The following is a 27,858-nucleotide window of genomic DNA, read 5'->3' on the forward strand; positions in this document are numbered from 1 at the left end:
AGTGTCACGTTCCTGACCTATTTTATGTTATTTTTATATGTTTAGTTGGTCAGGGCGTGAGTTGGGGTGGGCATTGTATGTTGTGTGTGTTTTGTTTTGTCTATGGGTGTTGTAGGTGTATGGGGTAGAGAAGAGTGAGGTTTTCTAGTTATGTCTATGGCTGCCTAGATTGGGTCTCAATCAGAGACAGCTGTCATTCATTTGTCTCTGATTGGGAGCCATATTTAAGGTACCCATAGGCAGTAGGCTTTTGTGGGTAGTTGTCTTGTTGAACGTTTGTTGCTTGTATGTGCACTTATGTTATCTAGCTTCACGGTCGTTTTTTGTTTTGTTAGTTTGTAAAGTGTTTTTTGTGGTCTTTCCTTCAAATAAAAAGAAGATGTCTTATTTTTCACATGCTGCGTTTTGGTCCGTCTCTCCTCCACACGATCGTGACAGAACTACCCACCAACCATGGATCAAGCAGCGTGAGCGGAACCAACAACAGTGGCAAAGTAACCAGGACTTGTGGACTTGGGAGGACGAGCTGGATGGTAAAGGACCTTGGGCTCAACCAGGAGAGTATCGCCGCCCCAGGGCGGAGCTGGAGGCAGCGAAAGCGGAGAGGCGGCGATATGAGGAGGCAGTAAGGAGACGTGGCTGGAAGCCTGAAAAGCCCGTGAGTACTACCCAAAAATTTATTGGGGGGGGGGCTAAGAGGTAGTGGGCCAAGGGCAGGTAGGAGACCTGCGCCCACTTCCCAGGCTAACCGTGGAGAGCGGGAGTACGGGCGGACACCATGTTACGCAGTAGAGCGCACGGTGTCTCCTGTACGTGTTCATAGCCCGGTGCGGGTTATTCCACCTCCCCGCACTGGTAGGGCTAGATTGGGCATTGAGCCAGGTGTCATGAGGCCGGCTCAACGCGTCTGGTCTCCAGTGCGTCTCTTTGGGCCGGCATACATGGCACCTGCCTTACGCATGGTTTCCCCGGTTCGCCTACATAGCCCGGTGCGGGTGATTCCACCTCCCCGCACTGGCAGGGCTACGGGGACCATTCAACCAGGTAAGGTTGGGCAGGCTCAATGCTCAAGAGAGCCAGTACGCCTGCACGGTCCGGTATTTCCGGCGCCACCTCCCCGCCCCAGCCTAGTACCTACAGTGCCTACACCACGCACCAGGCTTCCAGTGCGTTTTCAGAGCCCTGTTCCTCCTCCACGCACTCTGCCTATGGTGCGTGTCTCCAGCCCAGTGCCTCCAGTTCCGGCACCACGCACTAAGCCACCTGTGCGTCTCCAGAGCCCTGTACACACTGTTTCTTCTCCCCGTACTAATCCTGATGTGCGTTTGCCCTGCAGCCCGGCTGCCAACCATTCCGTACCACGCCACCAGGCCTATAGTACGCCTTGAGAGTCCAGTGTGGCCCTGTTGTTGTTCCCCGCACTAGGCCTGAAGGTGCGTGTCCTTAGCCGGTGCCTCCAGTTCCGCACCACGCACCAGGTCTACAGTGCTGCCTTATCCGGCCAGAGCATCCGTCTCCCCAGCGCCGTCTGAGCCAGTCCGTCTCCACGAGCACCGCCGTCTGAGCCATCCGTCTCCCCAGCGCCGTCTGAGCCATTCCGCTCTCCCCAGCGCCCGTCTGAGCCATCCGTCTCCCCAGCGCCGTCTGAGCCATCCGTCTCCGCCAGGCGCCTCAGCCAGTCCGTCTCCCAGCCGTCTGAGCTCACGTCTCCCACGCCGTCTGAGCCATCCGTCTCCCCAGCGCATTAGAGCGCCCGTCTGTCCGAGCCGTCAGAGCCGATAGTCAGTCAGGAGCGCCAGAAGCCGCCAACCAGACAGGAGCCGCCAGAGCGCCAACCAGACAGGATCCGCCAGAGCCGCCCAACCAAGACAAGGATCCGCCAGAGCCGCCAACCAGACAGGATCGCCAAGCCGCAACCAGACAGGATCCGCCAGAGCCGCCAACCAGACAGGATCGCCAAGCCGACCACCAGACAGATCCGCCAGAACCGCCGAGCATGAGGCGTCCAGAGCCGCCAGTGAGCCATGAGCGTCCAGAGCCGTCAGCCTGCCATGAGCGTCCAGAGCCGTCAGCCTGCCATGAGCGTCCAGAGCACGTCAGGCCTGCCAATGAGCGTCCAGAGCCGTCAGACCTGCCATGAGCGTCCAGAGCCGTCAGCCTGGCCATGAGCGTCCAGAGCCGTCAGCCTGCCATGAGCGTCCAGAGCCGTCAGCGAGCCCATGAGCGCTCAGAGCCGTCAGCGAGCCTGACAGCCAGAGCCGGTCAGCGAGCCATTGACCAGCCAAGCCGTCATCGAGCCATGACCAGCAGAGCCGTCACATCCAGCATGAAGCCATCATCCAGCCAGGATCCGCCAGTTATCCTGTGGTCCTATATCCGTGCTGCTCGTCGGTGGCTGCCCTCAGTCCGGTGCTGCCCCTCCAGTCCCGGTGCTGCCCCTTAATCAGTGGGGTTTATTTGAGAGGGTGGCCATTTGGAGGAGGCTACTTAAGCGGGTAGTGACTAATGGTGGGGTGGGAACCACGCCAGAGACTATTCTGGTGGATGCGTTCGGACCGAGTACGCACCTCTGAGGGGGGGTGGTTTATGTACGTTCCTGACCTATTTTATGTTATTTTTATATGTTTAGTTGGTCAGGGCGTGAGTTGGGGTGGGCATTGTATGTTGTGTGTGTTTTGTTTTGTCTATGGGTGTTGTAGGTGTATGGGGTAGAGAAGAGTGAGGTTTTCTAGTTATGTRTATGGCTGCCTYGATTGGGTCTCAATCAGAGACAGCTGTCATTCATTTGTCTCTGATTGGGAGCCATATTTAAGGTAGCCATAGGCAGTAGGCTTTTGTGGGTAGTTGTCTTGTTGAACGTTTGTTGCTTGTATGTGCACTTACGTTATCTAGCTTCACGGTCGTTTGTTGTTTTGTTTTGTTAGTTTGTAAAGTGTTTTGCTTCGTCTTTCCTTCTTCAAATAAAAAGAAGATGTCTTATTTTTCACATGCTGCGTTTTGGTCCGTCTCTCCTCCACACGATCGTGACACTAAGCATGTAACTGTGTTGACAGTCATTGATTTACAAGTCATTTTGCAATCCGAACAATCCCAGGRAATATCAGTAGCCTAGTCAAACCGTTCTCTAAAACGTATCATTCCTCTATCGTATCACATGTATTTACTAGACACATATTGTATTTAATCGTCTTGAACGGGAAATATGCACATCCCTAATGAATCAACATGTTAGCACACCAAGGTTATTKAAGTAAACTAAAACTAATCGTGAAAAAAATGATTGGGGAGGTAAAGTCGAACAGGGTTTTCAAGCMCCAAATGAAGATTTACTTTATAATGGAAAGGTAGACTCAGTGAGATGACGTTMCCATGAGCAGCGCCACAGATATTGGGTGCGTTTGAGTGGTAAAGCAACCGACTCTAGACAAGTCAAAGAGTGAATTCGGGGGAGGTGCATTTGCGACTGACAACAGTTAGACACTAATGTGGTTTTCCAACAGCAAGGCTCAGATCAACATGGCAGTGTTGCCACTGTTCATAAAATGTTTTCTTTATAAAGTTTGAAATAAACATGTATCCAACCCCGATATCACACACWCACAAACTGAAATCATAATATAAAATTGTGTACACATTTTCCAATCAATTAGTGAGAGAGCCTCAAATATCACATTTATTTGTATATCTACTGTACACATAAATCACAACAAATTGGTTCCTGTTTCAGTCATGTCTTTGGTCACGTTCACGTGGGTCCATCAAAAACACCCTAATGATTGGTTGACAATAAAGCCTCCAACAATGCAGGCGATGGCTGCAGAATGAAGTTGGTGAAGAGCAACTACAGAAACTTGTAGTCAACTGCAGTCAACTTCATGACCTTTGATCACACCATTTTTATTTCCAGAATGCAACACACATTGAAAGGCAGTGACCAACGATGGTCAGACTTGACAAAAGTGATCCTCTCGAACGCGCCCATTGACATGCGCATTTATGCAAGATTTTGCTCTCAGTCACACTGTCTGTCGCCTCAAATTTGTTTCTCAACCTGTGTGCACTTACGTTGTAAACTTTAATTCATAGGCTAGGTTGTAGCAACCTCATGATGGGCATAGGGAAAATTTGAGTATCATGTTTAACCTCGCACTTCAACGCTCCTGGTTGTTGCTGAAATTGACCCATCTATAATTGACCCATCTCACTGTCTACCTTTAAACCTAACCTTTGACCTGTCCCATCACCTTATGCATTAGCGCCCCACAGTGGAAAGAAGTGACATCCCAAAAAACACAACTGTCTCCTAGCCTCCTACGCTTCTTTCTGTACTATCACTAAAACTGAAACTGAATAATATAAAAACGAATTATAAATGTTTTATAAAACTTAAACTAAATAAAAACTAGCAAAGTGGATTTGAAAACTAACTGAACTAAAATGAATTTAAAAAAAAAAATCATCTTAAAACGACTAGAAATAAAAACTAATATAAAAACACACAACTATAATAACCTTATAGCGCACACTCAGGTTGCTGTGGTACCACAGTAATCCAGGGAGAAGTTGAATAGGGCCCTGATGCTGTCCGTCTCTTCGGGGACACAGCTGAGGTCAAATATGGTGGTGCAGTTTGGTTGGGTGGGCGGGCAGGATTGTACCTGTCAGTCATCATCATCCTGGTAAGCACACTGGAAGTCAAGAGTTGAAGGATCGGTTTTAACAGTGTTTGAATGAGGTCACTTCAGTCATTATTTTCAATAGTATACCACGTGTGTGTGTGTGTTACGCAGTAGCTCCCTGACAGGGAAGGTGCAGAGCTGGATAAGGCTGTCCTCCACTCTGTGTGTATGTTCACCACACTCACCGCCAACCTGCATACTCAGTTCCTACAAGGGGATGCAGCGAGCGAGAAAGGGGAGGTTTTCATAATGAAAGCATCCCCTGCATTGACTTAGATGTAAAGAAAAATTATATACGTTTTAAATATATTTATCAAATAACTTTCCCTAATGGTATGTTTAAGCTCTCAAAATACTCAACAAATGCTTATATACTCTCTGATTCACAAATTAATTCTTAATTAATCCAACAAAGAGTGTACCAAGATCTGTGGGGCTTTAATGAGATTGAGATTAGGAATCACTTGAATGAATTACAGATTAAAAGACCCACATTAAGGCTGGTTAAGACAAGTTTCCAAAGCCTACATATCGCATGCAATCCAACAGTTGGATGCCCCCTCAAACGTGTAGTGAGGGTATTGTAGGAGAGTTTCATAGCTACAGCCAATAGGTGGCGCCACATCACCATTTTCCTTGGTTTCATATTAACAACATTTGACAAAATATGAAACTCACAAAGTGTGTGTGTGTGTGTGTGTGTGTGTGTGCGCGCCCGCACGCGTGCACCTTAACGTGTTCCCTCGGCTCCAAATGGAACGCTGACCTCTATCATCATGCCCCCTCTCATTGATCACACACTCACTCAGGGCAAACGTCTCCACCCCTATCCTCATGCCCATGTCCCTGAACCGCCCATGGACCAGGGGGTAGAGGACATGGGGGACAGGCCAGAGCAGGTGGGACCCATCCACTGTCGCCTCATCTGGTGGAGTTGAGAGAGGGCGGGATAGATGGAGGAGGAGCGGAGGAAAGAGAGGTAGGGATAAAGGAGATTTTCAAAAGAAGGCATGGCAGATAGTTTTGACTGGGGTCCTATCACTTAGACAGAAAACATGGACTGACTAATAGAGCAGGCCGTTGTGGCATCAATGGCAAGGACCTTCCCTTGATGTGGGTACAGGAATGTGGCATTGACACCTTCCAACTCCACCCATTTGTCCTGTTTGTGCATAGATCCTGCTAAGAGGCAAAAAAACTGAGTTACTCCATCTCTAACCGTATACATTAAAGCACACAAACTGAGCACCATAAACCCCCTACCTACATAGAAGTAACCTCTGACCTTGATGGTGTAGGAGGGATGAGGAGTAGGGGCAGCGGAGGATGATCCTGGAGCCTGAATCAGAGATGTGGTAACCCAGGGCACTGGCCTCCGTCATGTGCCTGGGTCTATACTCCTCCTGCGGTTGGCCTGGTCTGTGAACATCATGTTCCTATCTCCCTCCTCCTCCTTCGACTGCTCAGATTCTAACACAGCTGGGACTGGTCGCTTTATGGACACCTTGGAGACATATTAAAGGAGAGACAGACYGTGTAAGTGAAATTAAAACATTGCTGATTTGAAACACGTAAGTTTGACATGGACGTTTGGCAAAGTTCCACGCTCAGATGGACAGTAATGCTCTCGGGGTGGCAGGTAGCCTAGTGGTTAGAGATTTGGACTTGTAATCGAAAGGTTGCAAGATCGAATCCCTGAGCTGACAAAGTAAAAATATGTAATTCTMCCCCTGAACAAGGCAGTTAACGCACTGTTCCTAGGCCATCATTGTAAATAAGAAAATGTTCTTAACTGACTTGCCTAGTTAAATAAAGGTAATATGATATTATATTGTGGTCTGATGGTCCTGTAGTTCTCCTCACGGATGAGCTCCTGGCTACACTGGGGAGAGCAGTGGCGCAGGAAGGGGTACCGCTACGTCCCTCCCATCTACCTGCTGGGTCATCAGCCACCACCTTGGACTGAAATCCGAGTCCCCCTGTAGAAACAGACACACAAAGAGATATTATTAAATAAATCAAATGTTATTGGTGGTCAAATACATATATTTGGCAGGTGCAGRGAAATGCTTATGACTAGTATGTCCTGTGTTTTTGTTGTTGCGAAGAGGTATAATTTGTTGCCAGTATTTTTGTAGCCGGTCCTACTAAGGTATGTCTATGACATTTTTACATTTTTTACATTTTAGTCATTTAGCAGACGCTCTTATCCAGAGCGACTTACAGTAGAGTGCATACATTTTTTATTACATTTTTACATACTGAGACAAGGATATCCCTACCGGCCAAACCCTCCCTACCGGCCAAACGCTCCCTAACCTGGACGACGCTATGCCAATTGTGCGTCGCCCCACGGATATGACAAAAGGACTTTTTGATTGTGAAATTGTTTGTAAAATTCTGGTTCTTTTGTTCCCAGGGGGGTAGGGGGAAGGCACCTAGGGAGTGCTTAGGCAAGAGGCCCGCGGGCATAGGTAAGACCTGGGCGGACCACCCCTGTATTTTGGTTAGCGCACCAGGTGGTGCTATGTTAGCTAAGTAGTGGGTAGGCAGGTAAGGTAGGAGAGGGGGCTTTGATATTTACTTTCTTTTCTTTGGTTCCGTCCAGCCTCCTTTCCCCAAAATTACCGTGTGAAGGAATAAATTCCTTGTAAACGGTACAATTCTCTGCCTTTTGTCATCCTTACTCGCACCTACAGTCCATACCTCTTTCACTTCACTGAGTTGTAGCAGGGTGTTGCGTTCCCTCTTCATAGAGGTGTGCGTAACAGTGTGTAAAAATTATTCAAGCAACCAGTGTTCAATGACTATGTACATAGGGCAGCAGTCTCTAAGGTGCATGGTTGAGTATCGGGTGGTAGCCGGCTAGTAACAGCGACTAAGTTTCAGGGCAGGGTACTGGGCGGAGGCCGGCTAGTGGTGACTATTTAACAGTCTAATAGCCTGGAGAAAGAAGCTGTTTTTCAGTCTCTTGATCCCAGCTTTGATGCACATGTACCGTCTCTGCCTTCTAGATGGTTGCAGGGTGAACAGGCCATGGCTCGGATGGTGAGGTCCTTGAGGATCTTCCTGTGACACCGGGTGCTGTAGATGTCTTAGAGGGCAGGCAGTGTGCCCCTGGTGATGCGTTACGCTGCCTAAACCACCCTCTGGAGAACCCTGCGATTGCAGAAGTTGAAATTGCTGTACCAGGCAATTGGTGCATGGTGCATCTGTAGAAGCTTGAGGGTCTTAAGGCCAAGCCGAATTTCTGTAATTGACTGCCGAATAGAGTCAATGACACACAAAAAAACGTACRAAAATATATTTAGTGGGATTCATTGTTGAGTGCAACATCAGTGAATGAGGTGAGTTTAACACCCCAACCTAGTGTACAAAAAGGACTTTATCAATCCAAAGCGATTATATTATCACAAATAAGGAAATTCCAATATGGGTCAACCTAGTCGCCGACGTGGCAGGCTGACCAGACAGGAAGTGGACTCCATGGTGGTCTGAAGACATCAGAGGTTTACAGGAAGTGAACGTCAATATTCACAGTGCACCTAGCTTACTCTAAGGGGACACAAAATAGTGTTATTTAATTGAATGATGTCTGAACCCATCACCATTTCAACCAATAACATTGCACTTTCACCTTCAACGTCGAATCGGATCATTGGGCAGTGGGAGCCAGACACTCAGACTGGAATGTTCCTTTAACACAGGACAGATGGAAACATTACCATAAACTCATTGACACAACATGTTGTATTTGGTATGAGTCAGTAATTAAAGCAAGGAGGCTGATCAACAGTGGCATGTGTTTCACAGATTGTTTGTTTATGGTGTTTCCATCCGTCTAACCATATGCAACCACAAGAACATGGTGAATGAATAACACTGAGATTCTGTACAGTTTCATCATGTGTTTCCTGTCTGACAGGGTTATTTTCCAATCCTGTCAGATATACAGTACCAATCAAAAGTTTGGACACACCTACTCATTCAAGGGGTTCTCTTTATTTTTACTATTTTCTACATTGTAGAATAATGGTGAAGTCATCAAAACTATGAAATAACACATATGGAATCATGTAGTAACCCAAAAAAGTGTTAAACAAATCAAAATATATTTTAAATTCTTCAAAGTAGCCACCCTTTGCCTTGATGACAGCTTTGCACACTCTTGGCATTCTCAACCAGCTTCATGAGGTTGTCACCTGGAATATATTTCAATTAACAGGTGTGCCTTGTTAAAAGTTAATTTGTGGAATTTCTTTCCTTAATGTGTTTGAACCAATCAGCTATGTTGTGACAAGGTAGGGTTGGTATACAGAAGATAGGCCTATTTGGTAAAAGACTAAGTCCATATTATGGCAAGAACAGCTCAAATAAGCAAAGAGAAARGACAGTCCATCATTACTTTAAGACATGAAGGTCAGTCAATGCGGAAAATGTCAAGAACTTTGAACGTTTTTTCAAGTGCAGTCGGAAAAACCATCAAACGCTATGATGAAACTGGCTCTCATGAGGACCGCCACAGGAAAGGAAGACCCAGAGTTACCTCTGTTACAGAGGATACGTTCATTAGAGTTACCAGACTCAGAAATTGCAGCCCAAATAAATGCTTCACAGAGTTCAAGTAACAGACACATCTGTTCAGAGGAGGCTGTGTGTATCAGGCCTTCATAGTCAAATTGCTGCAAAGAAACCACTACTAAAGGCCACAAATAATAATAAGAGACTTTCTTGACCCAAGAAACACGAGCAATGGACATTAGACCGGTGGAAATCTGTCCTTGAGATTTTTGGTTCCAACCGCCGTGTCTTTGTGAGACGCAGAGTAGCTGAACGGATGATCTCCACATGTGTGGTTCCCACCGTGAAGCATGGAGGAGGTGGTGGGATGTGTGTGGGTGCTTTGCTCGTGACACTGTCTATGAAGTATTTAGAATTCAAACCACACTTAACCAGCATGGCTACCACAGCATTCTGCAGCGATACGCCATCACATCTGGTTTGCGGTTAGTGGGACTATGATTTGTTTTTCAACAGGACAATGACCAAAAACACACCTCCAGACTGTGTAAGTGCTATTTGACATAGGAGAGTGATCGAGTGCTGCATCAGATGACCTGGCCTTCACAATCACCCGACCTTAACCCAATTGAGAAGGTTTGGGATGAGTTGGACCGAAGAGTGAAGGAAAAGCAGCCAACAAGTGCTCATCATATGTGGGAACTCCTTCAAGACTGTTGGAAAAGCATTCCAGGTGAAGCTGGTTGAGAGAATGCCAAGAGTGTGCAAAGATGTCATCAAGGCAAGGGTGGCAACTTTGAAGAATCTAAAATCAAAAATATATTTTGATTTGTAGAACACTTTATTGGTTACTACATGATTCCATGTTATTTCATAGTTTTGATGTCTTCACTATTATTCTACAATGTAGAAAATAGTTTTAAAAAATAAAGAAAAACCCTTGAATGAGTAGGTGTCCAAACTTTTGACTGGTACTATACATGCATAATTTAAGTGCATCTGAGACTCACTTTTATTGTGAATCTTCTATTGGATGTTGTCCTAATAAAATATCTCTGTTTTTGGATTTGTCCACATTTTCGACAGTGTGCGGGTCTCCATCTCTCCTACAAATTTAGAGACAAAGCACTTGACTGAAGTCTCCTCTACTGATACTAAGAAAGGTTATGCTGTAGATGGCCACCAGGGGTCGACACTATCATATTACATTTTCAGTAAGAGAAGAAGTCCGGTCGTTCATGTATAAGTTAAGTCCGGTAGGTAAGAGCAGCACTGTAAATGTAATCAAATTTAGCAACTGGTACATGAGTATGGGTACTGTTGAGTGTAGCACAGAGTAATAGTATGCGGGGAAAAAGTGAGGAATTAAAATGTATATATTTATGTGGAATAACTATTCTATTACTGTGACCAAATACTAGTAGCTTCACAGTCACTACCATCCACTCTCAAAAACTCACCCCAGCATGTTTTTGGGAGATCAAACTTTTACTTAACAATGTATGGTCATGTCTGGTATACAGTAGTGTGAAGGTGAAGTGAAAAATGATTGAATTTCTATTTCCTTCTATTTTTCTATTTTCTTGTGCAATTAGTCAAACTAACAGTTGTATTGCCGTCCATAACTGGCGCCATTTTGACTATTTGTTGACACCTGTTCGCACCTAATTGGTAGAAAGCTGTTTGCTGTCATAGGATCTGCCAATTAACAAGGCACATTGAACAACCGCTATTTAGCTGCCTGGCCCATGATTAAAATATACAATTTACAAGGAAATATTCAAACCCCATGTATTAATTGGCCCTCATATTTCTGAAATCACTTTAGGCTTAAATGTATGTACGCCTACCCAACAGGTCCACATATTATGCCTAAACACGCATTTATCCTACGTTTCTCTGTAACACGGGAAGATACAGATGATCCCTTGCGTGTGAGACAACACCCGAGAGATGAGATCGAAGAACAAGGGATCTTCCGAAATAATATCTATAATGTAGATTTCTGTTTTAAAAGAAAATGCATTTGGCAGATAATTGTATCGCAGAAAGACGCATACGATTCTGATGCAGAATACATTAAATTAAGATTAATGAAAAAGAGGGAAGGAATGATGCATTTGCAATTTACTCGTTTTATGTATAGGTGTGACAGCGTACATTAACGCAGTGCAAACGTGCTAAAATACACAGTTCTGGGTTTAGATTTTTACAGACAACAAGATGAGCAGCGGCAGTGTAAGTAACCAACCTAAGGAATCTATTTCTGTTTCGGAAATGAATCATTTGACAATTAAATGTTTCTTGTAGCCTATGTATTCAATCACCCATAGATGAAATATGATCAATGATGTAGTTTTCAAATGCAGTTGTTGATATTATTTGATTTATATTTCCTTTGCATTCATAACCATGCATCTAAATGTCAGTGGATGTATTGTTTGTGCACCATATAGTGGGATACTTGTCAAGGATGCTGAGGTGTTGCTAGGAGATAAGGGGTATTTTATTTTCCATGCACCATACTGAGGTCCTTGCTTTCAGATAAACAACATTTGCTAAAATATGAAATTCACAAAGTGTGTGTGTGTGGCAGAAGCGAGAGAGAGAACAGAGGAAAAAACTGCAGCACTTTCTGACAGACCTGGCCTTATTGGGATCACTGCAGGTTAGTTCTTATAGTTCTAGAACCAGATACATGATAGTTACAGAACACCTAAATAATAATAATTTTAAAGGTCAGAAAACATATATTATCATCAGGATAATCTTGTGTCTCTCCATGTAGGGTTTCCGGTACTTTCAACCTTGGCTGAGGGGGAGAGAGGAGCTACTCCTGACAGTAGTCAATGAAGACCTGGTTAGTGTTGAACTAACTCCACTAATTAACTGCACCTATCTTGTTTTCTCAAACATCCAGAAATCGATGATGAGCCATTCCTTTAAGTCTATATGAGTGGTTCCCAAACTTTATATAGTCCCGTACCCCTTCAAACATTCAACCTCCAGCTGCGTACCCCCTCTAGCACCAGGGTCAGCGCACTCTCATATGTTGTTTTTTGACATCATTGTAAGCCTGCCACACACACTATACGATACATTTATTAAACATAAGAATGAGTGTGAGTTTTTATCACAACCCGGCTCGTGGGAAGTGACAAAGAGCTCTTATAGGACCAGGGCACAAATAATAATATAATAATAATCAATACATTTGCTTTTTATTTAGCCATCTTACATATAAAACCTTATTTGTTCATCAAAAATTGTGAATAACTCACAACAGGTTAATAAGAAGGGTGTGCTTGAAAGGATGCACATAACTCTGCAATGTTGGGTTGTATTGGAGAGTCTTAAATTATTTTCCACACACAGTCTTTGCCTGTATTTAGTTTTCATGCTAGTGAGGGCCGAGTATCCACTCTCACATACGTACATGGTTGCAAAGGGCATCAGTGTCTTAACAGCGCGATTTGCCAAGGCAAGAAACTCTGAGCGCAGCCCTATCCAGAAATCTGGCAGTGGCTTCTGATAAAATTTTCACAAAACCGCTTTCTTGCAATTTCGATGAGCCTCTCTTGTTCACATATCGGTAAGTGGACTAGAGGCAGGACATGAAAAGGATAACGAATCCAGTTGATTGTGTCATCCGTTTCAGGAAAGTACCAGCGTAATTGCGCACCCAGTTCACTCAGGTGCTTCGCTATATCACATTTTACATTGTCCGTAAGCTTGAGTTCATTTGCACACACAAAATCATACAATGATGGAAAGACCTGTGTGTTGTCCTTGTTAATGCAGACAGAAAAGAGCTCCAACTTCTTAATCATAGCCTCAATTTTGTCCCGCACATTGAATATAGTTGCAGAGAGTCCCTGTAATCCTAGATTCAAATCATTCAGGCGAGGAAAAAACATCACCCAGATAGGCCAGTCGTGTGAGAAACTCGTCATCATGCAAGCGATCAGACAAGGGAAAATTATGGTCAGTAAAGAAAATGTTAAGCTCATCTCTCAATTWAAAAAAACATATCAATACTTTGCCCCTTGATAACCAGCGCATTTCTGTATGTTGTAAAAGTGTTACATGGTCGCTGCCCATATCATTGCATAATTCAGAAAATACACGAGAGTTCAGGGGCCTTGCTTTAACAAAGTTAACCATTTTCACCGCAGTGTCCAAAACGTCTTTCAAGCTGTCAGGCATTCCCTTGGCAGCAAGAGCCTCTCGGTGGATGCTGTAGTCCATTTGATGTCACAAAGCTGTCCATTGCTTTAAAAATATCCTCTCATGTTGTCCTGGTTTCCAGTGGTTTGCAGAAGAGGATGTCTTCCTTAATTGACCCCCCCATAAACGTAACGGACATATAGCAGAAGCTGTGCCAGGCCCACCACGTCTGTTGACTCTGTAACGCATATAATTAATTTACTTGTATGCGAAGCAGTAATTGTTTCAAAACATCTCCTGCCATGTCACTGATGCGTTGTGAAACAGTGTTGTTTGATGGAGGCATTGTCTGTATAGTTTTTTGGGCCTTTTCCCCCAGCATTGTCTCAGCCACATCCCCGGCAGCAGAAAGAATTAAGTCCTCCACAATAGTATGCGGCTTGCCTGTCCTAGCCACTCGGTAGCTCACTATATAAGATGCTTCTAGCCCCTTCTTATTAATGGTATCTGTTGCTTTTATACATGTCTTAGTACTCGAAAGTTGTCTTAATTCTTGCTCAAAAAACTCCTGTGGCTTATTTTTCAAATGGACATGTTTTGTTTCTAAATGTCTGCGCAAGAGTGAAGGTTTCCTGCGAGAGAGTAACGGTTAATGTGATTGGATGTTAATTATTTGACATTGTGTTGTTATTTCGACTGAACACTAGATGGTTTAATTTTATTTTTTGGCAGTGAAACGAGGCTACTCAGGCGAGAGAAAAAACTCACCCAAATGTATAGCCCCGTTGGAAAATATAAATGTACTATGAAGAATTATTATTATTAATAATATATATATATTTTTTATGTGACGTACCCCCAACGGCATTTTTTGTTTGGGAATACCTGGTCTATATTACTGTTAATCTTTTATTCCAGGACAGTAGGGAGAAAACATTTTAAAAGAGAGTGAAACATGGAAATTCTACTTTAACTTGACCAATTAGAACACTGATTTCCATTCTCTGTTCCAAAAACTTTTGCTACAGTGTGCTCTACTGAACACGACCCTGGTCTGCCCCCTCAGGGTTGGCGTTCCCCTGGGTTCATGGTGTCGGCAGCGTCCTCCTTCATTAGCAGTTCCTCATCCAGCAGCACCAGTAGCACTTACAGCCTGGCTAGTGACGCCAGCTCCCCCCTGCCCGGGGACCACCAGGTGCCTCATCAAGGCCCTCAGGGGCCACAAAGCATGCCAAGGAAGCAGCAGCACTCATCACAGGGGCCCAACCACCATGCCCACAAGTGAGGGGTTATGTTTTGCGAGTATTAAAGTACACACACAAATACACACATGCAAATATGAAACACACACAACATGCATGGATTCATGCCCACATGCACACACACAGAATCATTGAACTATCTTTTTCCACAGGGGCAGCAGTGAGGCCCATCTCCTACCAGCCTCCCCCAGTGAGAGGGAGATAGCAGTGCCTGTGAGTATAGTCATCATTGCGTTCCATTCACTTTGAGTTGTAAATAAATCTGTTTTATTCTGACCCTCGCTCATCTCTTCAGGAAGTGAATTGCACTCTTTTCCTATTGGCTGGCTACGCCAAGTATGGTCGCCCGTACGCCTGGATAAGGTCCAATCACGAGCGCCTGGTCAACATTGGAGGCACTGATTCGATGGTCAAGGACACGCCCATGAAACTCAAGGCCATCACGGACTGGGGATCACAAGGTTTAGAACGTTTATATTTATGTTTTTCTAGTTTGCACCCCACCATGACAATAATCCATCTGAAACACTGCATCACATACTTGGCTGATCAGCTATCCTCCTTTTCCCTGTTGCTCTTCCTATAGGAATACGGGTATGGGATGTAGTGAGTGAGCTGGTGTGTCTGTGCACCGTTCCATCTCCCTCCAACCCCTTTGCCCTGGACATGCGCTACCTGAAAAGCCTTCCTCTCCCAGAGCGCTTCCTGGTCTCTGGGGCTCTGCTTAACTTTCTGGAAACCTACGCTGTCTATGGCAACCGGGATGAGCTGCACTACAACAAAGGTAAGTCAGAATTAAATAAAACTTCCTGTAAACGTATCTATTTCTGTACCCAGTATCAAATCGTCAAGACTAGAATAGGCCTATGGTGCTGGGGTTTAGTGAACATTTTCAACACAGAATCAAAACATCCAATTATGAATGTGTTGACCTGCAATGCCAAGTGTTTATAAATGGCTTAAGATGCCTGGGCTACATTTGTATTTATTATCCAACCAATAATATTCATGAACATAATTATTATGATGAGTGTTGCTCTAGTCCTATAGTTGCTAGGTGGCACTGTTGGGCTGTATATGTATGGCAAATGGCCTTCCTTTCTTAATCTCCTCACTCTATCTTTCTCTCTCTCAGTCGTAGAAGAGATGAAGTCTCTGAGGCGTCTCCATGTCCAGACTCTGTCTGAGGTCCAAAGAAGACCGGGCAGAAGCACCAGGCCAGCCACTCCCGTTTCAGGAGAGTCCTCAGAGGAAGAGTGACAAGGGTCATATTCTTTAGTGCACAGCACACCGTAGCAAAARGCTTTGCAACGAAAAACTAAAAAAACTAGTTTCTTATAGGGCAAGTCCAGGGGTGCTTTCAGTTCAATATAACATTTGCTATGTTGCGTAACGGTTTGTACTGAACGACACGTTTCCCCAAAACGTTCAACGTTCTTAAACAAGACTTTGAGGTACGTTTGCTCCGATTGGTAATGTATTTTAAGGGCAGCGGTGCATTTTGAACCCACAAGCCAACCCCTCCCCATTATTCAACTGGTCGTTTCTGAACAGCACCGTTTCCTTTTAATTGAACGCTACACAAATTTTTTCCCAACTGAATGCCGCCCAGGTAGTCCCCCCGTTTCAGGATGTTMTRTTCCTTTTGGTGCCCCTGAACACAACCCTGATGTGGTGGTCAGAGTAGACATTGTAGGATGGAAGGAGATTGAGGGGGTACTAGTATATCCCTAAGTCTGTGCATTTTTAATATAGGTAAACATATAGCCATATTGAATGATTATTTCCCCAACAGAGGTGTGATCAATGTGCCAATAACACAATACAAAGGGAACTATTATTTGTCCCCCCTGAAAAATGCTCTCATTCAAATATGCTAGGCCCATAAATAGGGCACATTTGAATGTATGGTACTCCATTTCAATGTGTTAATGTACTGTAATTTCACCTCTGTCCGAGTGACGTAGAGGTAAATGCCAGTTTTAGCAATTATGAAATGGGTCAGAATAAAGTAAAGTATCCTAAGAAATAAGCCTCATGACTTTCAGCTTATCCCATGACCCATGATGAACTTCTGCTCTCCAGCTCCATGATGGAATGTGTTCTTTCGAGTCCGAGATATAACGCCRCTTTAAAAAAAGAAAAAAAATGGCAAATAGCCTTTTTAAATAGATACGCCTCAGATTGTTTTGTCTCATTCATCAAACGCTTGGCACCAGGACTAAAGATACAGTACACACTGTAGTGTGGTACAGGAGTCTTGTTTTGGCCTGAGGTTGGCTGTTTTGATGTTCTGCGTCTTCAGTTGAGGTAGAAAAATACATTTTCAAATATACAAGCACATACAGCATCATTGTATAAAAGTTTATTATTCCATAGAATACATATTTAAATATGTGCACAAAGATGTTTCAAACAAGTGCAACATAAAACCAGACCTTAAAGCATGCACTTACTCTCCAAAGATGAGGTTGTGCCATTTGCGGTTTGAGATATATCAGAATACATAGTCATTTAAAATAAATGGTTAAACAAACATCCATTGACATAACCTGTCAGGTCAAATAACATTTTAAAACAGAGGCACCTTTTACTGTAAAACATGCAGATAGCCATCGCTAACATTTTCTTGTTTATTTGTCACTAAAATTGTAAGGTGTAATGTGTGGTGGAAGTTTAGGGTTTGGCCTGAGGATAGGTAGGGACTCAAATGTAGAATAGCCCCTATACCACCCCATTCGTAGACAAACAGTCTCCGGTGTAAACTCTATACAAAACACCAGTCAGCTGTCATGAAACTAAATGATACAATACTGCATACTGTAGTATCACGTCGAGGAATTAAGCTGGGATGTAATGTGACCTTTTCATAATGGTTGCCTGAGTGTAGAGGTCTTTACTGTATGGAATGAGCGGATGTGGCATGGGGAAGTGTGTGAGGCGCGAGAGAGAGCGTGTGTAAGAGAAACAGGTATTTGAGCTTGGGGCCACACTAACACTATGAAACATGCAAAGTCATGAGGTTACAGTAGGTTAGGCCAGACAGAGGAAAGGTTGGGGGCGGGGCCAAGGAGGATTTGTGAACTCTAATGTCCCCATCGGAATGCKGGAGCACGACAGAAGTTCCGAACAGTTCAAACCAACGTTCCTGCCCCACAGAGGAACAGAGGTAGCCTAGCGGTTAGAGCGTTGGGCCAGTAAGTGAAAGGTCGCTGGTTTGAATACCTGAGCRGACAAGGTGAAAAATCTGTCGATGTGCCCTTGAACTAGGCACTTTTTTTSCTCCAGGGCCGCTGAACTACAATATCTGACCCGGGGAACACATTTCACTGCACCTATCCGGTATATGTGACAAAAACATTACTACTACTTTGCACACACAGGAAGTGGGGAATGAGGAGGGTCACAGATGAGTGATTTTTCCAAATAAAATGCTAATAATATACATCTAACTGGTTCATCATTATTTTAAAAAAAAACTGTTCTAGCAAACACTAACGCCTGTAAGGGAGGATTTAGTGTGAATAAGTAGGTTGATATCGCATCTATAGTATACATAGCCGTGAGGCTCATTCAAATTCAGAAGATTTGTGAAGACAGAGTTAGCATAGTCTTGGACTAAGATGCACTGTCAATGACCGGCCACATCATCATCATGATGATGGTGACACTTTGCTTCTTGAAAGTCCAATATCTTGAAAACTTGACTGCTGACATAGAAAATATTTCAAACTGTACCAGGTGGACTATTGAAAAAAATTAACTTGTTTTTGATTGGATTTTCCCTTTAACAGTTCCATTTGAATTCCACAGCCCAGCCAGGCAATTTATAAACTTAATCTCTCCTGTAAAATAGTGTTAAGACATTATTTCCCCACACTACTAGGCTAGTATTTGGTTTGCAACAGTTGGGGTGTCGTCTAAACCTTGCTGCTTGCCTCCGACCTGTGCAACGATGTTGCAGGTTATATTTGCGATCTCCACCGTGCCATCAGAGAGAATGAACGTGACAAGACTGACAGCTTCTCTTAGTCAGGAAAATTTATTTATACAGGGTAATAACAATGGATATGTCAAAAGAAATGGCAATAGAAACAAAGGTAAAACAAACTAAAATGCACATAGTTTGCCATCATTTCAGCTGCTTGATGTGATAGTGTCAGCTTTAGTTAGCTAACTACCAAAGGAAAAGTAGCTAGCCTGCATGGCAACCTTTTTTGGATGACCAGCTCATTTGGCTAGCTACTGCATTATTTCAGAACTATCAACTGGCTTTTGCTCAGACTAGATTGTCTGMTGGAAGGATGAAATAAAACAAATMTACTCATTAAAATAACATTGAATGAAAACACATCTTTAAAAAAAAAAATTGGTAACCGTTTTATAAAAGCAATCAGGCCCCAGGAATTATCGTGAATAACATCCTCCTAAGGGCTGTTTCCCTGATCCTCCATGTTGGGCCTTAGTCGTGAGTTATTCACATGATAAACCTGGGTTCTCATGTCTTATTTCTTAATTACAGTTCTGCCTATGAACACAGCCTACTGTGTACCTATGACCACCCAGCAGATGTTCTTCTATGGTCGGCTCAAATGAACCCTTTATGCCCCATGAATCCTCACACACACTTTGTAACACCTCTCCCAAGACCAACACGGAGCTCACATTTCAGGGTCAGCTCAAACAAAGTTCCTCCCCCCTTTAAAAAAAAACAAGTGTACAGGCTGATGATCCATAAGCTAACAACAAAAACCTAATTGAAATAAATAAAAAAAACTATAAAAAAACAACCATCATTGCTATGACTGTAACCAGTTTCAACCATTCCAGCCCATACCCAGCATTGTATTGAGAGAAGATTGTGGTTTGGGGATATCTTTGGTCATATCCTTACCTAGTTAAAAAGGCACACAAGACCATGTGCTCCTTTCTTCGAAGCATAACTGGCAGTTTAGAGTCGCAAGGCCACTAGAAAACAAGTGACTTGGAGTGGCGATGGATATTAGCAGTTTAGCATTGAAGCTTTCCAACAGCGAAAGCAAGTCACAAGGCAACAGAGGTGAATGCTGGCAACAGCGTACCATCAACCCAATGCCTTGTTCCCAGGTCTTCCAAGGCAGCTAGTCATTAACTGTCCCGGTTTGTAGGCTAATGTTCAATCCAGTCATGAACTGTACTGTAGACTTACTAAGGCAATGTCCCATTTAAAAGAAAGTCCAGCACTAATCTCCTTCTCTCACCCTTCAGTCCTGTTGAGTCCAGTAGTGGTGGGTTCTTTCAATCCCTCGTCTCTTCTCTTCCCTCCCTCCCTCCGTGCTGTAACTAGTCTCTGTGGGTGTCATCAGTTTAGTGTCATGCTGGGGATCAGTTGTCTCAGTGCCAGATGTCTGAGGTGGATCTCTTCCTGATCATGGCACTCAGTGGACTGCGAGACAGGGACCTCCTCTTCTTCCAACGGACTGCAAACCGACACAGGAGAGAGAGAGGGAGTTAAATGTGRTGGCTGGGCTTGGTTTTAATCACATACAACTCTCAAGAAAAAGACAGTGAAATGTGCAAATACAGGTACATACACATTCATGCGTTAACTGAAGACTATCAATTGATCCCTTTGAAAGTTTCCCCTACTGATAGGCAATCCCCTTACCGCCTGCCTAAAAATGTTGTTTTCAATTGAATATTTCAGTGTGTCAGGTGCTCAGGCCATGTTCACCTCGTCTTAAGCTAGCTGTTAGCATGGAGTTTTTGGAGGTAGTAGGGGTGGTGGGCATATCCTCTCCCTCCTTCGCCCCAACCTTTTCTGGGGTCAGTGTGCCGGTACTTCCYCCGTCCCCCTGCCAGTCGCTCAGTGCCCTCTGGAAGGAGTGTGCCAGACAGGCCGTCATGTCACGTGCCCGCTCTGCCCGGCTGCACCAGAACACCCGGCACTGCAGCTGTTGCCCACGCTGCTTACAGATGTACAGAAACACGTTGGGTCTGGTGGCGTCGGCCGCGCAGTAGGCTATGTCCTGGAGGTACGTCTTCGTGAGCTGGCGTCCTGTGCTGAGCTCTTTGACTTCGACATAGCGTGGACGAACAACCAACGCGTGGTCTTTGCTCAGCTTCTTTCCATTTGCGGCCCCTTCGAGCAGACGGGCTATGGCATCCTGGGCCTGCTCTCGATCCAGGGAGAAGATTTTCTCAGTGCCCAGGTAGTGGACCTTGAATAGCGGATCGCCGTGGGAGTCCAGGGAGAAGATTTTCTCAGTGCCCAGGTAGTGGACCTTGAATAGCGGATCGCCGTGGGAGAGGGACTCTGTGCGGTCGCGGCAGAAACGGCGGCGTAAAGCAGCCGGGGATTTCTTGAGGGTCTCCATCAGGTGGAAGGTATTGAGAGACATAGTGGATAGGAGGGTGGGTTTTGAAGGGGTCAAGGGGGGGTTAGTGGTAGATGTGGCACAGGTGTCGTGGTCTTCAGTCCTTTTCCTAGTTGTATTTCCCACTTTCTCTTTGAATCGGGTGCAGTTGGAGTCAACGTTTTGATCTGGAATACAGAGAAAGACGAACAAATTGCAGCCTAGTTAAATACATTACCACACAAATCAGACACATGAATTGCCAACACCATAACATAGGTTATGTGGTATATGGACACACGGCTCATGAGAGATTTGACTAAAAAAAAATATATATTTTTTTTTTTTGTTGAGAGGCGAACTATACTTTTAAGCGTATTATGCAGAGTGGACACGTGTCAGTAGTTAAAGGGGACTGTTAGGAGACAATGAACTGGGTTGTGGAAAAACAACCTAAGAGCCAGCCCAGGATCAGGTGCAGCAATAAAACAGTCTGAGGCAATATTCACTCACTAGATTCAGTACAGAACCATCAAATATTTAACAGTTACTGTGCCTCATCTTAATAAACCCAGCTCAACCTAGCTGCTGAGCTGGAAAAACAGCAAATCAAATGACAGTCCAGTGGAGGTGTATCCCCCCCCCCTTCCCCATATTAACACCAAGGCTGTCATAGGCTTACCCTTCACCTCTAGCGCATGATCTGTAGGCTTAGAAGACAAAACATTTTGTTTTTTACATTACAAATCTTAAGTGATTTGATGTGTACTTACTGCAATTCATGGCATTGACTTGACCGGACTTGTGTTACAACTAGACACTACATAAGAGCCAATGTGACCCAAACAATGGACTGTCTAACGGAGGTTAAGCATCACCAGCTGGACATAACTCTCCCATTGTCTTAAGAATGTCCCGAAAACACCACTCTCCTCTTGGCACATTGTGTGAGATGTACGGCCCCAGCCATTGTTAGGCACTTCCCCTCCCCTTTCTCTTTTCTCTGCCATTCTCTCCATATCCTACAGCCTCCCTCAGATGTTGCTTTGACTGCGAACCGCCGACTGTTCCAAGATGATGGCCATTGTTAGGCAAGCCCACTTCTCAGGAAACAGCTTCGCTTTCTACCCCGCCACACATAATATTTATCCTCCTAAAAAAAATGGCATGCTTTGGTGAGATGTCAAGAGACCTAGACATCAGAAATAGTGTTATCACACACAAATACAGACCTCTTCTCACCCCACCCCAGGCTACAAGTTAAGTAATCTTCCACAGTAAATATGTTCAGTTCTTTTGGCATGTCTACAAACTGGTAGATAGCAGATACAGGTGAATATGTACACATACAGTAACGCCGATCGTAACTATGTTCAGAATGTGGTCAGACTGCATTTTTCTGCACAGTCCTTTTTAATAGGATCAAGAATGTCCATTAGTAAATAGAGCAATGTGACAAATCCCAGAGGATATTAACTGATGTACTGTACTGCCCTAGTGGCAGACAGTAAGGTCTGTGTGTCTGTGCAGACTGGGAAATATGGAGTGGTTGAAATGCCATTATGCACTGAGGACATAAGCGGTTTTTCCCTTAGTAGAGTGTCTTTACTAGATGGCCCCGATTATGAGCCAAAAGTCAGCAGCACATTGACGTTCCAATGACTCCACAATTTCGTAAACCCACAATTTCAAACACATTCAATATGCGCCAAAMGACACTTGATTTATTGGTAAATGCATGTACTTTGGAAATTCACAAAAATAGCCAACTGCGTCGAACGTCAAATAATTTTCATTCTGAAAAATAATAGTAATAGTCACATGAAATTGGTTTGTCAGTTTCCCTTCTCATGACTCCAATTACATTACAGTGGAGACTGTTACTGAATCTAGTTGATAGGTAATCGACGTGTTGGGCTGTTCCCCGGACTCCGTGTGTAGGGATTTGTACAATGCTTAAACAAGGCTATTGAACTTGGTGTCTTGTCTTTAATCTTTTATCCAACATATCATACTGAAACAGAGACCACGTCCCATCATTTTGCCTTGAGTGAGTCTAAACGCAAATATGCCTCGCACGCTATATGGTTTTGGAAACATTTGACGTACCTTTCATGTGAGCGAGATACACACACGATTATTTACGTTTCTAAACGTTTAAACATAGTGTCGGGATTGTAGATCACATGGAGCCAGCTGTGGTCCGTACCATCAACTGAAATCCCAAAACGGGCTGAAAACCCCTCGAGTTCAGTAGAGTGAGGGAAAAAAATATGCATCTTACCTGGCTTCAGTTTCATGCAAATGATGTCCTGTGGCGCTTCAAAGAGTGCCCGTCTTCACAACTGATTGGATGCAAATGAACGGTRTCTGCTTCAGCACGGTTGTTTTCTCAATTATTGGAATACTTATATAAGATCAACCAAAATGCGCGTCTCGTTTAAAAACATCCCAATTCTGACCCAAAGCTTCGCTTAGCATTGCCTGCTCAAGATTCACGATACATTCCAATAATGTATTTTATGGACTAAAACTAGAAAAGAACGTGGCACAATTTAGGATATTATGACTGTTCGGGACTAAAAACTCGTGCTTCCCTCGTCGGCTTGTGTGATACTCATCCGCTCAACTTTAATGTGGTGACGCCTTCTCGAGCTGAGCTTATGAACAGCGTGGGCGCGCCTCCGGCCTACTATGCAAGTGGACGAGCATTTGCGTCTGTGAGGGGGTTTTGAGTGTGTGAGTAAAAGGTGGGAGAAATGTGTGTGTGTGTGTGTGTGTGTGTGTGTGTGTGTGTGTGTGTGTGTGTGTGTGTGTGTGTGTGTGTGTGTGTGTGTTTGTGACTGTTAGTGAAAGGCGCACAGGGGGATAAGGGGAAAACTATAGGGCTTTGAGCATAGAAAGAGGAGAAAATACAAAGCCAAGACAAATAGTACCTGGAGGCGACGTTAGGGCTTACTATAGGGGAATGCTGGTATAGCCTATATACATAAATGCACACATAACTAAAGATGCATTGACTTGATAAAGAGGACAAGGAAAGATAACAACTCAGTCACTGTGTGTCATAAACAAATAGAAAGTAAATGACTGATAACATAATTATAGACACATTCATTGTAACATTATATAAATTAGGCCATTAGCCTAGCTCTTTCAATTAAAACAAATACACAATTGTTTTTTGTTGACAATACAGTGTCTCAGACAATAAACTGCGGTAGCCTAGGTCTATAGCCATAGCAACATCTGAAAACCACTACTGCCCATCAGTACATTGCATCATTTATAGCCTCTTGCTAATGAGGGTTATTAACCCTAGTTTGTATGTTCTTTTTTATATTTTTATGTTGGGGGCATTCGAGCTGAGGTGATGGAAAACGCTATATGGTTCCATGTGTGTGTGTGTGTGTGTGTGTGTGTGTGTGTTTCAGAGAGGAACAGTGCGCCCCTGTTTAATCTGGGTTTGGCCCAGCAGGAACTGTTAAGGTTTGGAAGTCACACCCACCAAAGTACCTTACAGTACACAGTGGAACTATTATTAGGCACCGATGACGCTATGAACCATCTACCATACCCACCCACCCACTAAACTAACATGATTTCAGCTCTACCAATGAAATAGAGCAGAACTGGCTAGGATGTGAATTGTCACGCAACTTGGGTCAAGATCTGTTTCTTGCTTTGCTCTTAGGAACAGGGCACCATTGAAAGTAGTCATTTCTGGGGTGGCGTTAAGTGTGGAGGTGGAGCAATTGAAGTTGAAAATTCATGGTGTTTGTGACGCCTGCCGTTTGGTGCGACGCAGGCCTGGTGGGGAGCATGGTGAAACAGAGGAGTCACTGTCAGTCCTTTTGAGTTTTGAGTCAGAGTCTCTAGCCAAACAAAGTCATGTTAGGATATATCAGTTATCATGTTAGAGCTTTTGTGCCGAATCTACTGCAGTGTTTCAGGTGCAACATTTATGGTCATGTCACAGCAGTGTGTAGGAGGGAGACTCCAAMATGTYGGAAGTGTGCAGGAGGACATGGGACAGAGGATTGTGTTGTTCCCGTGTATAAAGTTGTGTGTGTCAACAGTAGGGGAGCTCATGTTGCTGGGGATCGGAAGTGTCAGGTGCGAGAGAGGCAGGTTGAGGTGGCCAGAGTCAGAGTAGCGCAGYAGGTGTCATATGCGGAGGCAGTGAAGAAAGTAGAGGAGGATGGGTCAAGGGTGAGGGAGCCTGAAAGGATCCCAGGGAGTAGTAGATTTGTGCCAGCACAGAGGAATAGGGCAACAATTAATTTATGCTTCAGTAAGGTCTGCTTTTTAGTGTTTTATAGSAATGGTTATCAAATGTACCGCAGAAATGGAACGTAAATCACAGAACATAGATGTTGTGGTGGCAGCTGCAGAGAAGTATTTGGGTATACGAGATTTGTCTTCAGGAGAGTTACAAGGTGTGTTGAGGGGTGGTGTCCCGTCCTCCCAGGCCGTTGGCTTGGTGTAGAATCAGTTAGGGTCAAAGTAGTGGAATGGGGTGGTGATTTTATTTCTATGAAATAGTGGTATATAGGTGTAGGGTTAGCTGGTGGTGCCATTTTTTCCTTTTCCCATTTCCTTTTTATTTTTGTATCACAAATGTTTGATGCGATCCGCCAACCCAATCCTCAAAGAAGAAGAAGAGGAAGGCTGTGAATMGACAATCCGAAAACYGGGGTTAAGGCAATGGGCGAAAGATGATCTTAGTGGTACGAAGCTTTCAGGAAACTCACACCAGAGTATTTGCTGGTTGAAACTGGTTGCGATGGGTGGCTAAATCCYTCATGACACCGTGTCTACAGTCATATCAAGGAGGTCAGTAACCTCTTTTTTTGTTTCCAGCTCCAAGCAGCCACTTCCTGCATCTCWGAAGCAAAAGATAATGAGATTGAAGCTTTTTTGAGAACCACACAGGGGCTCATTCTAGTGGAACAATATGTTAACAAGATGTTGTGTAGATAAAATGAGTTGAGTTGACATCCACGGTAGCAGCAGTGAACCCAACAATCCAGTATTCTGTTATCTCATGTTTCCAWCAATACATTTTTGGACATCAGTGTTAAAAGAACACGCTGACATTGTTGACAGAAGMGAACAAATGAGCCGTAAAAAAAGACATTGTGAATGGGAGATTTTATCCCAAATCCATTTTCCATTTTTCCATCCAATCAGAGCATCCACTTTTATTAATTCTACTTACAGTTCTCAACAAGTAGAAGTTTGATCTGAGATCTTGGCTTTTGGGAAATAATAGGAAAAACCTCAATATATTGCAACTTTGCAAAACAAAACGGAATGTACATTTGACCAGAGCATAATGGCATTAGTTCAGGTGATTAAGAATGACTTAGATTAATGTGTGAAGTGTGAAGATACACACACTCATGAGATAATCAATGACATTCAAATGATCTCAAATTATTAATTGTACTTCCCTACCCATCAACAGCCTGTTAAGACTAACAAACACAACTTTTTTGGAGAGTGGTTAGAGAACACTTTGAGGATTAGAATTGTACAGTTGTCACAAGCTCATATTGATCAGCCAACAAATCTCTGCTGTTGCAAACCAAATGCTAGTCTAAAAGAAATGGGAGATCATGTCTAGATGCTTTTTACAGTGTAGTTCTAGCATATAAATTGCTGAGCTGATGAGATAGCGGATTTCGCAATCAGATGAAACAGAGTAAATASGCATTTCAACGTCATAGATTTTAGGCGGTGATAACTTGTGGAAAAGACACCGACTGGAATGCGGTTTTAACCAATCAGCATCCATGATTAGACCCACCTGTTGTTTAAAATATAGTAATACAGGATATTGGTATTGAGTGCAGCCAGGTCARCCTTGATACAAGTCAGTATTCGATGTCTCTCCATGTCTGAGGACGTCGGGACATGATGTGGAAACCGGCCACTAGGGGCAACAGTAAGCGCTGTTACCTTCAAGTAGGCCTCTGGTGCCAAAGGTTGCATGTTCGAATCCAGCAATAGAAACTTGTTTTTGAGAGTTTTGTTTTCAGCCTATCTCAAACTTTAACCCTTACCTTAACCATTCGGAGTTAATACCCAACCTTAAAACCTCTGAGTTAATGCCTAAACTTAAACCCTAACCTTAAAAATGTGTAGTTACGTAACCTTAAACACATAGAAATTTGACATTTGGAACAACTTAGAAATTTGACGTTTGAGAAACATGGATGAATGTCTAATTCTGACATAAGACTGTGAGAGCTGGTTAGACCCAGGCTTCCACTGAATCATATGACGCATCTGAACACCAAGGTCTGTTGAGGATAACCGTGTAAGTCGGGTTACCAGTTAGCCATGCAGGATAACCTAGTAATTAGAACATTTTGCCAGTATTGAGAGAGTGTGTATGTGTGTGTTTGCATGTGTGTATGTGTGCTTGTGCATGCGCTTGAGTGTGTGTGACAAACCCTCAAACCCTCAGTCGGCTTCTATTGAATTTAGTGATAACAATGCCCAGTCCCTGTCCAGAGGGTATACTACAAATCAGAATCAATGAGTTAGCCAGCTAACTTGCTAAATATTATGAAATAACTTTTTATTTTTTAGAAGGATAAGCTTGAAATGGGTATGGTCTAATTGACTTGATAACCAAAAACACATATCTAAGCTTTCTTAATGAATCAGAAAATCAATAGTTATTTCTGGTCGTTTGTCAAAGTTAGCTGGCTAACTCATTGATGCTGCTACCCCTGAGATGTCTTCAAAAAATTAAACAAAAGGTTCCCGCTCGCCCCACCAAACACTCCATTCAGTAGAATACTAAGCACAACAGGCCTGCGCTTGGCTGCTAGCCAATCCCTAAACATCCTTATCCCTTCCCAAAAGGAAATGTTGTTTTTG

The 27,858-nt window shown here is 43.8% G+C and overlaps 2 protein-coding genes across 3 annotated transcripts; one reads left to right on the plus strand and one right to left on the minus strand.

The window, feature by feature from the left end:
* Positions 1-11,209: 11,209 nt before the first annotated feature.
* On the plus strand, positions 11,210-15,981 carry si:dkey-19b23.7 (uncharacterized). 2 transcript variants are annotated; one of them, XM_023973268.2, is made up of 8 exons: positions 11,210-11,438; positions 11,797-11,868; positions 11,989-12,060; positions 14,434-14,648; positions 14,782-14,842; positions 14,925-15,090; positions 15,216-15,413; positions 15,765-15,981. In XM_023973268.2, exons 1-8 carry the CDS (start codon positions 11,424-11,426, stop codon positions 15,887-15,889), a joined length of 924 nt encoding a protein of 307 aa, XP_023829036.1. In that variant the 5' UTR covers positions 11,210-11,423; the 3' UTR covers positions 15,890-15,981. The 2 variants fall into 2 exon arrangements, with proteins under 2 accessions (XP_023829036.1, XP_023829043.1); XM_023973275.2 differs by lacking the exons at positions 11,797-11,868; positions 11,989-12,060 and having other exon boundaries at positions 11,332-11,438.
* A 3,606-nt stretch (positions 15,982-19,587) lies between these two features.
* Positions 19,588-21,009, minus strand: LOC111980699 (low density lipoprotein receptor adapter protein 1). Its single transcript, XM_024011593.2, has 2 exons — positions 20,343-21,009; positions 19,588-20,088 (listed from the first exon to the last, which is right to left on the minus strand). Exons 1-2 carry the CDS (start codon positions 21,007-21,009, stop codon positions 20,003-20,005), a joined length of 753 nt encoding a protein of 250 aa, XP_023867361.2. The 3' UTR covers positions 19,588-20,002.
* Between the last annotated feature and the right edge of the window lie 6,849 nt (positions 21,010-27,858).

This window comes from Salvelinus sp. IW2-2015, linkage group LG3, assembly GCF_002910315.2.
Source record: "Salvelinus sp. IW2-2015 linkage group LG3, ASM291031v2, whole genome shotgun sequence".
Classification (NCBI taxonomy): domain Eukaryota; kingdom Metazoa; phylum Chordata; class Actinopteri; order Salmoniformes; family Salmonidae; genus Salvelinus; species Salvelinus sp. IW2-2015.

Excerpts from the sequence above, each read along its gene's own strand:
- si:dkey-19b23.7 (XM_023973268.2), top strand. Across the intron at positions 14,649-14,781 it reads CCCAACCACCATGCCCACAA|GGGCAGCAGTGAGGCCCATC; the intron begins GTGAGGGGTTAT and ends CTTTTTCCACAG. Across the intron at positions 15,414-15,764 it reads TGAGCTGCACTACAACAAAG|TCGTAGAAGAGATGAAGTCT; the intron begins GTAAGTCAGAAT and ends TCTCTCTCTCAG.